A 12,025-nucleotide genomic window follows, 5' to 3' on the forward strand; every position below is an offset into this window, starting at 1 on the left:
GGGATGGGCCATGTGGCCTCCGTCATGTCCGGTTTGTCCCAGAGTGTCTTCATGTCTGAAGTCACAGGGGACCCCGTGTACAGCATGTCTCGTACCGGGGGTCCTAACAGTCACCTGATGGGGGCAGATGCCGCCTCGCAGGGCTTGGTGCTGGCTGACCGTCACAAATTTGCCTTCCCCAGCGGAACGGTGGGGGAACCCGGCACTGCCGCGGCGGGGGACAGCCTGTCCATCCTAACCACGGCCGGGGTGTCTGAGGAGCTGGTGCTGTCCAGCAGTCTGGACGCGGGAAGCATCAAGATCCCAGAGACCAACATGAACTTTGACCCCGACTGCTTTTTAAACAACCCCAAGCAAGGACAGACCTACGGAGGGAGCGCGATGAAGACAGAAGGCAACTCCTCAACCTCGTCTTCATCTGGAAACAACGGCAGCAGCAACGGCAGCCTGCAGCGGTCCCCCTCCATGTCCGACAGCGGCTACACCTTCAGCTCAGCTTTAGTGAAGAACATCAAGACAGAAGACACCTCCTTTGAGCAGCAGCTGGCCAAAGAGAGTGGTTACCAGGTGGGGGGGGTGGTCAACTGTGGCAGCGGGGTGTCTGTGTCGTCCAGCGCTGGTTCCGGCCAGAGCAGCCTTACTCTGACCCCCACAGGCTCGTTGCTCCCTTCCGGCGGGGGGCTGAGCCCCAGTACCACCCTGGAGCAGATGGATTTCAGTGCCATTGATGCCAAGCAGGACTACGCGGCCGGCGCCGCCGGCGTGAGCTTCGGTCAGGCCATGTCCAGTCCTCACATGCAAAATCAGAACCGCTCGCCTAACTTCTTCCTCCAGGACGGTTCTCAGACGGCCCAGGCTCAGCAGGGGAGAGCCAGCATGGGCCAGAAAACACATCTGATGGAGCACAACTCCCACGACTCCGGAGCCTATATGGGCATGCAGGTGGTGAAGACCGACTCCCCTGGAAGCAACGGACACCTCCACCACCACCACCAGGCTCACCAGACTCAGCACCGAGCAAACTGTAACGGAGGCTCGCCCACAGAAGGCGCCGGACAAGCTGGTCCACTCCAGTTGCTGCAGTACCAGGGGACCTTTCCAGGTCTGTCCGCCGAGAACGAAGAGGTGGTGGGTCTAGAACAACCGGGCGGCGTTAATTCAACCCCAACTGGAGGTGCTCAGAACGGAACTGACAATCTCCTCAAGCCAGGAGACCACATTCAGGCCTGTGGAGCTGGAAATGGCGAGGTGGGGGGCAGGGAGCATTACCTCCAGCAGGCCTCAGACGGTGGCGGAGGAGGAGCTGGGGGTGCAGGCGAGGGAGCGATTCATAATGGAAACAACAACGGTGACGGCAGCAACTGCTCCCAGCAGCAGCAGCAGCAGCTGCAGCCCCTTCTCCAGGGCCCGAGCATGGTCCAGGGACTCTACAACACCCACCAAGGTCTAGGAGGAGCGTCCGCTAATGGGGGAACAGGAGGGACGGGCATGGAGATCAACCTGGACCACTTTGACATCTCTTTTGGCAACCAGTTCTCTGACCTCATCAATGACTTCATCTCAGTGGATGGAAATGGGACCACCATGTCAGCGAGCGGGGCGCTGTACGCCCACCAGCTGGTCACGTCCCACAGCTCGGACAGTCAGAACACTGCCGGCGGGGGCCCCGTGCAGGGCCAGGAGGACGGCGGGAACAGGGGCTCCGCTTACAACCCTTCAGAGCTCTGCCTTCAACCCTGCTGCAGCCCCCAGTCCCTGAGCGGAGGGGCCGGAGGGGGGGGGAGCAGCGCGGAGGCCGGCTCACTGTCCTACATGACGGAGGTGGTCTCTGCAGCCGTGGCCCAGGGGATGGGGATGCTCCAGGCCACCGGCCGGCTCTTCATGGTCACTGACTACTCCCCCGAGTGGTCCTACCCTGAGGTGAGCGACAGATATGAGTAAATCCCTCTCATCTCACCTGCTCTACTTGACTCCACTTGTTTAAAAGGAGCCCTGCGTTTTAAACAAGAGCCGTTTTAAAACCAATTGCCTACTTGCCTGAAGAACTTATGAATATTCGACTTGAGTTAAATTAACTTTTATTTTTAAATTTAATGTGAATTTTATCTGCTCTCAGTAATAGTGCACGTCCAAGTAACTTTTAATGAAATTTCTTTCTGAGGAGTGGGGGTGGTGGGATCATCACAAAGCTTTGTTTGCTAAAAGTCATCATTCTCAGTGACCTGCTCCATAGTTAAAATTATTTTATTTTTAAGTAACAAAAAAGTCAGGAGGAATATGAACAAGCGATGGTTAGATGGAAAGTTAAATGTGCTTTTAGTACATTAAGCACTCTTTTGTGTTTGACTGTTGGCTGTTAAACCATTTGGCTCATGAACCACATTGGTGAGGATGTAAACTTGGTGTAATTTATACCAAAGTACAACTTTTGTACATTTTCATAGATCCACTGAAATTTTGTTTTAATGTTCAGCTGTAAAAATTCTGAATAGACACTGACTCCAGAATATATGTTCTTTGCTAATTATAAATATGTATATTTGTTTATCAGTGTTATCAAACAAATTGCATGTAGCTACATCTTACAAAAATGTAACAGAAAATATACAAAAAGTATCATGACGGTACTTCATTATTTTTTAAGTTCTGTATTGCACATTCATTCATATCCCAATCTTAATTTTTCATTTCCTTGTTTGTTAGGATTATATTTTAAAAAAATCCTAATATTTTGCTGAAATATTAAGCACATAATTATTTTAAATCTTGCTTAAATGGAACCATTTCACAATGCTGTCAAAAAGTAGTATTCAATAATGTTGGGTGTAATACATTATTTGATCACTAGATGGAGACACTGTGTTGGAAATGAGCTACTGTACTACAAATGTCCACACGGGGGCAACAGAGATCCCTGAAGCCCTGATCCCTGAATTCTTCTAACGTGTCATTCTCGTCTTTATACGCTAGATGGCGACGTACAATAAAACATCCTGAGCAGATCCTTAAACCAGGCACAACAGTTGTGGCGTGAATTCATTTTATTAATATTTTCTGTTTCTTTTTCAGGGCGGAGTGAAGGTGCTGATTACCGGCCCGTGGCAGGAGGCCAGCTCCAACTACAGCTGCCTGTTTGACCAGATCTCAGTCCCTGCTTCCCTCATCCAGCCAGGAGTCCTGCGCTGCTACTGCCCAGGTAAGAGGGCGTGAAAAAGAAAAGTTTTTTTAAAGTCACCAATGTCTTATTTTTGCTTGTTGGTTGGTTTCTGTCCATGATTATATTTTAGAGATATGAATAAATAAACATAACATCAAATATATTTATTCTGTTACGTTGCACCCTCATTCAAAGTAATGAAAATAACTACAATAAAATCTTGTATTCTTGGTTTGTATTTTTCTAAAGAAAATTACCTTAATTATTTGTGCTGGACTAAATCGGTCTGATTTTAGATCACTTTCTTCTCTCACTCTCTGGGTTGTTGGCTTTGTTGGTTTTTTTTTGTTTTTTTTTACTTCTATACAAACTCTCAGACAAGATCAGTTTGATGTCCTCCATTTTTAATATGTGCATGGTTATGTTCATGACTCAAGCAGGATGTTTGTAAGAGTTTAACGCAGCACACATGATAGTTTAATTAACTGGTTAATAGATTGTTTTGATGACAGTGGTTGCGACACCCATCATGACCCATCGTGACTCATTTGCCTTATTTTTACTGTGACACACGCCTGCGTCATGGCTGTACTAATACTTCCCTCCTCCTATCCAGCTCACGACACCGGCCTGGTGACACTACAGGTGGCCATCAGTAACCAGATCATCTCCAGCTCGGTGGTTTTTGAGTACAAGGCTCGCGCTCTGCCCTCACTGCCATCATCCCAGCATGACTGGCTCTCTCTCGACGGTAGGCCTCCGCTCACTGTCCTGCTTCCATACTTTGTTTCCTGAGGTTCCCCAGCACCATATTTAACAGGTATCTCAGATTCTGATCCCAAGCTGTGTATCAGAATGTTAGCTGAGATGTAGCGATATGTAATTTGTGCGCGCGTGTGGTGCAAGGGTAGCGTTGCTGCAGTGCTCGAGCGCTGTCAGGGTAAAGTAGGGCACGGTGAAGCACAGGCTCACAGGACAGCTGCATTGCAGACGGCCCTTGAGGGAGTGGGAGTGAGTAATGGAGAGCTGGCGACTCCCGTGCACGGCAGTACTGGTGGATCCTTCCGCCATTCACATCCTACTGCCTTACTGGCCCATTCACAGAAGCAGTTAATGAGGAGCAGACTGTCTGAGGGGGGACGCAGCGCTCCCTGTTACCTGACGTGCGCAGCACCAACCTGCGGAGTGAATGACCGTATATTTGCTTATATATATTCATGTTGTAGCCCCCAGTCTCACATCACCTCATGTGGCTTCACAATCTGCACAACAGATGGATGCAGCCGGGGTCGTGCGTGCGTGTGTGTGCGTCTGTGTGTGTCTGTGTGTGTGTGTGTGTTTGCGGTGGCATATTTGAGCAACACAAAGGCACGAGGTTGAAAATGGAGACCCACACATGTAGAGTAGAGACCCTGGAGGATGGTGAGTCGGTGGCCGTCTCCCTCTCAGACAGATGACAAAGAGAGGAAGATGCGTTCGGGGGAAGAGAAGCCGACCTTACTGCATGATGGGGGGAGTGTTGAGCTCCCTAGTGGTGCAGCAGAGAGAGGGAGTTAATAAAAACAAATAAAAGACACAGAAGTGTTTCGGTGCAGCCATCCGGACACGTCTGCAGGACAAAAAAAACCCAGTCCTGCAGTGACGTGAAAGGTTTGTGTCACACCTGTCTACACAGACCAGGTGAGTCCGCAACAAACACTCACGTCACGCCTGAAATATCAAACCCATAGATTTCAAGAGCAAAACTTTGGTCTGATTGTGTCTGGAGGACTTTATTCAGCAGAGTAGCAGCTCCGGGCTGCTTTTATGTTGGGCCATTTAAAAAGATAAAGATGCTGAGTCTGTTGGTCTAAATTCATTTTAAAAAGAAATTATGAAGACATTTCAGAGGCAGACAGGTGATTTAGCGCGTGCTCGACTCTGGAGCCGGACGCACGGAAACTTCCTGCTATTCTTTTCCATCAGTAGGACAGGATGGACACCCGGCTGAACGCAAACACATCCATTACGAGAGGAACACTTAGAAAACAGTCCTTGGTACACTAATGAAGCAGTTTGTTTTTCCACTTCCAACGCAACACCATGACAGGGTTCTCCTCGCCATCTGTCGGGCTGTAACCCCACCGGTCCATATGACTAATAACACAGCCGTCTTTATTTATTTAGCGCGGCTCTGCAGCAGCGTGATGTACAGCACAGCTCTGTGAGTTTGTTCTTCCACGGAAAACTCGCTGTGCTATGATGTGCTAATGGCACAGCTGCCTGCCTGCCTTGATTTGTCATAATGCAGAGTGGGGGAAGGGGCGCTTTTCTCTGCAGCACTGCAGGTACGGAGCCATGGGCAGGACAGAAAAGCCGCTGGAGCTGCGGAGCACTCGTCGTCCGCGCCAACAAGTCCCCGAGCTCCAACCCTGCGATCCGTGCAGGGGGGGAAGCTTCGCGGATCCGCGGAAGACGACTCAAGGGGCGCAGGGGAGCGTGTGGACGGAGGCGAGCCCCGGTCCGCACACCGGAACGGCAGACCTGTCCACACAAAGCCGGAGCTGGGGGGGTGGGCGTGGTTTGAATGGCAAACTACCGCAAACAGAATCCGATTTAGTTGGAGGAAAGAAGCCAGGTGGCGGGAAGAGACAGCCGGTCTTCCGGAGGCTTCTAACTCCGCACAACAAGTGAGAACCTAAAGGATTAATAGGTTAAATAAGCACCGATTACAAAAAAAAAAGAAACACACGAGAGCTTCGAGCAGCGCGACCGCGGCTCGTGGGGCGGGCGGCGCGCGAGAACAGGGCGTCTGTTTACCGGCGGCACGTGCGCACGCCGTCTCCTAGCAGCGGCATTTGTCATTTTACTGCAGGCTGGAGGAGCAGCGACTACTGGGAACACAAGGAAGTGTGTGTGCGTGCGTGTGTGTGCGTGTGTGTGTGCGAGGTAAAACAAGTGAGGAGGAGGGGGGCTATTAGAGGAAGAGGAGTAGTGAGAGGTCTTCCTCTCTCTCTCTCCTCGTGTCTCTCCCTTCCCTCACTTTGTTCTATTGTTGAGTGCTGTGCTGAGACTCACATGCACTCTTCTGCGGGGATATATGTTGGTGTTTTGACTCTTTTCCGCCTAATGCCGCGCAGCAGCCTGACCCGGGGGGGGCACAGCTGCAGGTGGAGGCAGATGCCGCTCTGTGTGGACCTGTGCGGGTCAGGATGCCGCTGACTGACACCCGCTTTTACTGAGAGACACACTAAAAGAGGCACTTTTCCGTTTCCTGCTGTGGACTCGGCCAATGGAAAATAAAATAGAAGGTTAGAGTGTTGAGTTCGGCTCCAGCGCCGTGCATGCGTGTGTGTTGTTGTGTTTTCCTGTGTCTTTTCATCCTGTCTCGTGTGTGTGTGTGTGTGTGTCGTTAAGTTGAAGTTTGATGCGGGGGATATTTGAGTTTGTTTTTGCGGGATTCTATCCGATTGCGGAGTTGACGACGGGGTCAAAGTCCCGACTCACGTTGCAAAATCACCTTAAATCACACCCGGAGACAAACACGCACGCGCAAACGTCAGTTACAACTAAATCTGGCGTCTAAATGTGCAGACGCGGGACCGTCGAAGACGGTGCCCTCGTCGCGCCTTTCAACAGCGCCGCGAGTGCTGTTGCACGTGTTGTGGAGAGTACGGTTACTATGGCGCATTGGGGGAGCGCCGCATCCCGGGGAGCTGCTCAGGTGCTCGGAACCGGCGTCTCGTCGGAGGAGCGTTGATCGTTCAGGCTCCGAGTGTGTTTTTGCGGGGGGGGGGGGAGTCCATTTGGTGGAATGGGAAAAGTGCACGTGTGTTTTTAGCAGCAGCTGATTTGACTTTAACTTCCTTTTATCCGAATTTCTGCTGGGTCTGACGTGCGTTTATGTACCTGTTGCTCATGAGGGAGGTTTTGGAGGATTTTTTAGAGACATGCACAGTTTTAGACCCCCCCCCCTCCTTAAACGGTTGTTTGGAGTAAATGTTGCAGCGTGTATTATTCCCAGCAAGAATTGACACCTTCATTTAATCATTTTGAACTATTAGTTGTGCCGATTGTGCATGGTTAGTACATATAAGTGTGCTTGTTTTCACAGATGTTGCTATTTATTACACAATATTATCGCAATTTGTTAAGGTGATGTTGATGCATGTCCTTATGTAACATCGCTGCAGAAGGATTCCACTGATTTTCCAGTGATTTGAGGAAAAATGAGTCCAATTACATGATTAATTGGAGTCATTTCAGTTACCTCTAGCTCCTGTAGTAGTAAAAGAGGGTCAGTGGCTGTAGTAGTAGCACTGGTGGGAGCAGAAGCAAAGTGAGGATGCTTACGCCTAAAGAAGATGGATCACACACAGAAGAGCTTTTAAAGGGAAAGCTACCTGTTACTGCAGAGACGGGAGTTTCTCGCTGTGCCTCACTTCAAGTTTCCAAACAGTTATGGATGAGGGCACGTGACCCGTTTCCTCTTCCTGCACAATCACACGCGTCCAGACCTCAAGCTGTTACTGAACCATTGAGGGTTCAATAGCAACTCATACTTGACGTGTCGAGGGTGGAGTGCACCTACAGCTCTGGTGTGTCTTTAAAGGTTAAAGATATTATTTGCACAATGTTACACGCTCACAAGGCGCCGCGTCTCTGCGGCGCTCCAACTATTTTCCTCTCTTTATTTGAACAAGTGGGAGTGAGTGCTTGTTGTTGTCAGGAGTTTTCTGCTGCTTATCTCCGCGTTCAGTCCGTGTTCACGCTAAAATATTAACGTGCCAGGACAAACGGGACTCCATCGTGATAAAAGACTGGAATATTACTTTAAGGACGACGCTGGAAATGATTCAGGGTAAAGATTGGCTGAGGAGCTGGTGATTGCCTTCAGCCTAACTGTGTTGTCTTACTATTAATGGAAAGCTTTAGAGACACCCTCTCCCATGGGCCTTGGCGTTTCATATCAGATTGATTAATCTATGAAATGATTCCTTCTCTCTGTTTTTTTAATTGCTGCTGCGATTAGCTCTGTGCTAAATAATTCCTCATGCAAACGAGACGATGAGCGGTAGCGTGTCAGCTAAATGGTCATTTGGTGTATTTGATACTCCTTCGCCCGCTAGCGTGATAGCGGGCGAAGGAGACAGTAACTGCCTTCTGTTTTCACCCCTGACATTTTACCTCCAGTGTGACCCATTTTATCCATTCAGTATTCAGACTCTGCTGGTATTGACCCATATGACTGGACAAATGCCAGCGGGTTAAAAGCGGTTTCACCTTTGTGGCAGAACTGAAATGCGTCACTCGAGCTTAGCGGCCTGTGTTTGCTACTATTACACCTCTGTGGAGGGTCAAGAAGAAATTCAACAATGACTGAATTGCAGCGTTAGCTTCCTTTACATTTTCTCCAACCAATAATTGGCGATACAGGAAAAAATAACCCTAACACTGCTGCAGCGTTACCACTTTCTTTTTCTTTTAGCTGTCAGCAGTGAAGTTAAACAGTTAGCCATTCCATTGGTTCTGTCGATGAGCTTTTCCTGCAGGTGGCCCAGTTTGTTGCACCAATCTAAAAACCATTTGCTCCCAGGCGAGTTTGTAAATGCATGTGTGTGTGTGAGTGTGTATCCTTGTTTTGAATTGATGACCTGTCCAGGGTCGTCCATTCTCACCCACCCCCTTGTGCCCCTGACCCGGATTAGCTGTGTAACAAATGCACCGATCCCACAGGTCAGTCCGACACTCACGGCCATGCGCATGAAAAGCTAACACAGATGAATCTACATGACATTTAATGATAGCATAAAATGTCTCTGATAACAGGGCCGATTCCCAGAGCCACTATCCAGTTAGGGTTCCCACACATGCCATCACATCAGGGTTTCAAATATTTACCGATAATCACTGATATGTTTCTCACCATAATTATTGCCATATTTAGCCCTGTAAAAATTGAAAGCGGACATCTCTGCCGTGTTATTAATCTGTGTTCAACCAAGTTGCATCTCAGCACGCAACAACACACAGAAAAGTCCCGCCCGAACAAAACCAGGAGCACTCGTGTACGTTATTTCAGCGAAATCCGCCGTTATTCAACAGACAGCTGTGCGTTCCAGCTGCACGGGCTGCAGCCGCGTGCCCTTGCTCTTTACCCCGCGCAGCCACAAATACCAGCCTCTGTCAGTCAGCGCTCTCTGAGGCCCAGAGGGAGGCTGGCCTCTGGGCTCCGTGTGACAGGTTGACTGGCTGCAGAGAGATAATGAAAGAGAGTAGCAAACATGATTGGCATAAACCCAACCAGAGGTTTAGAAGTGAGGATTTAAGATGTCCTCCCACACACACTCAACTGTATTAATAACCCCCTTTTTTTATCATTTCTTTACCGATAATCGCTCCACTCTGCTCCAACTGTCGCCATATTTCATGCACGTTGCCATCTGTAGGTGAGGAACTGTCGTCACATCCCAGACCTGTGATGGCTCACATGGGCCAGACAGGGATTCTGCTTTCGGTCACCAACTTATGCACGGGTCAGAGGGCTCGCGTGTCCTTTGAGAGCTTGTAATAAGTCACTCTGACACCGCAGCACATCAGATTCTCCTGACTGACTGCACACCAGACCTGCAACCTTTCACATCTGCGTGACAGGACCGGGTCACAGGCCGCCGTCTGGTGGGTCTAGTCACGACTCGGACCAGTGCTGGTCACAAGGCAGGCAGCAGAATTACTCATCCGTGTCCTCCGTCATAATATAGGACATTGTTTCGTGCACAGTGAGGATTTTTTTGAGTCAAAGCTTCTGTTGTAGATGTAGTCCTGGAAAGGCTGCTGGTGATGGTGTGTTGTTAGGGTTAGGGTTAGGGTTTTGATGGGGACATTTAAGGACAGGTGGTGAGTCGGTGGACTTCATCGTAAAAAAACAACTGCACGGAGCTTTTCTCGCGTTTAGCATTTTTACGACCGTTTCGTCTATGTTCCGTAATTCATTCAGTCATTCCCACCTCTCCTCTGTAACACAGCATGTCACAGTCTGCTGTAAACGTGCGGCCGTGTCCTCTCGCACCATCACAAGGGAGTAAACCAGAGAGTAGGCGGACGCAGAAAACGTCACGGTTTCATCACGGCTGTGTTTGGTTGCTAACCTCTCCTATCGCCGCCCCTCTCCCCTCCCACTCGTCTCTACCCCCATCCTCCCTCTGCAGTGGACGTGCATCGCATTCGGAGCAGCAGGCAGCAGGTGGAGATGACATCATCTGCACTGCAGCACACTGCAGCATTGGGTCTGAACAAAGACATGTCAGCCTAACACTAACGATCTCGTCGCTCCCTCCCTCCATCTTTCAGTCTCGCTCCCCCACATCAGCCCGAGACGCCGCTCTGTCTCCCCCACCTGAGTCTCGCTCCCAGTCTGGATCTGGCGCTCGGCGCTTCTTCCCTTCGCGTGTTTCCGCGTGTTGGACGGCGAAGGAAGACCGCAGAGCAACAAGCACGGCGGCGGCCGTGGGGATCAGACGCAGGGCCGTCGCTGTTGTTGCTGAGAGCTGTTGTTTTCTGGACATTTGCAGCGCGATGATAGCAGTTACTTGACCTCATTTACAGTGGCGTATAGGAGGTCTGGCTGTGACAGCACTCCACAGAGACACGTGCGCTAATGCACAAATGTCAGAAGGCCATGCTGTGATGGCCCCCCACTCAGAGCCAGGTCCCTACCAGCAGCATCAACTCCCACAAGAGTCAACCAAGTACACAAAAGCAGATGGGACAAGATTTATGGACTCTATTTTTCCACTGTTTGCCTTTCTTTGTCTTTTCTCTTTTTTTTTGAATACCCTCCCCTTCATCAATAAGCCAATAGCACGCAGGCCCGGCCATACACATTCAGCCATGTTCCTGTCGCCTAGTTACCGCTCAGCAGCAGGTTGCCACAGAAACGGCCTCATAGTGGCTAAATGGGGAATGCTAATGCAGTCTTCTATTCTTCCTTCTGCAGTGGGCTTTCTGTGCCCATCCCATTCTGCTGTTTGCACTGTAGTACATTTGTGCTTGCATGTGCACGTTTCAGAATGTTGCATTTACTGCAACAAGTTTGGATTATCATTGTCCGTTCTATCCTTAGATGCTTTAGTGTATTTGCTGTCCTAAAATTGAAATTTTACAGTCATATGAACTGTTTTTCAAACCACGTGTCATTTAGTTATTGTAGGTATGCGCCATTTTCGATTTTTTTTATGGCCGGACTAAAATGCTGCAGAGAAAACAGCTTCAAAACTATGGAGACAGCGTGTACAAGCAATGGCTTGAAGCAGAGAGCTGGATAAATATTGGGGTTTTTAGAGATCGTGGACATGTGTAAATTGTGATTGATTGCGTAATGTCTGCATTTGAGTCCTCCCACTATTCAGGGTGATAGTGCTGGAGTGGGCTGGGACGACTCGGCCATAATAGGGTGTACTTAATCAGCTGAAGAGGGCGTTGAGCTGTTTTCTCAGAGCTTGTCTGAAGCTCTTCACAAGAGGGTGGACACATTTAACATCCCCCATTAATTGGCCAATAGTTCAGCATATATTAGCCAGCTGGAGCTGTGTTTGAGTGGTATGGAAGAGATGGCAGCAGGAGATTAGTGATGGTAGCCATTAGCAGGAGATTGATGGGCCTTGGAGGTTATTTTAGTATTTAGGGCTTTGATTGATTCTATTGTTTTCATTTGCATTATGGGAGGATAAATTACAATTCCAAGGGTAAAATATTAACTTGCCATCTTCTTAACAGTGTCACAGAAATGGGATCGATGAGGTTAAGGTCAGAATTGCTAAGAAAGCACAGCATCGGTGCATCTTTTGGTACGTGTTCTCTGATTGCTCGTGGTTTTTAACAGCGCACTCT

The 12,025-nt window shown here is 49.3% G+C and overlaps 1 protein-coding gene across 1 annotated transcript in view; it reads left to right on the forward strand.

Annotated features, from left to right (window-relative positions):
* The window catches only part of camta1a (calmodulin binding transcription activator 1a), a 223,643-nt gene that overhangs the window by 201,319 nt on the left and 10,299 nt on the right, over positions 1–12,025 (forward strand). The window contains 3 exon segments of the mRNA XM_057042122.1: positions 1–1,920; positions 3,070–3,196; positions 3,774–3,908. Of these exon segments, the coding sequence (XP_056898102.1) occupies positions 1–1,920; positions 3,070–3,196; positions 3,774–3,908 (2,182 nt within the window).

This window comes from Takifugu flavidus, chromosome 8 (assembly GCF_003711565.1).
Source record: "Takifugu flavidus isolate HTHZ2018 chromosome 8, ASM371156v2, whole genome shotgun sequence".
NCBI classification, from domain to species: Eukaryota; Metazoa; Chordata; class Actinopteri; order Tetraodontiformes; family Tetraodontidae; genus Takifugu; species Takifugu flavidus.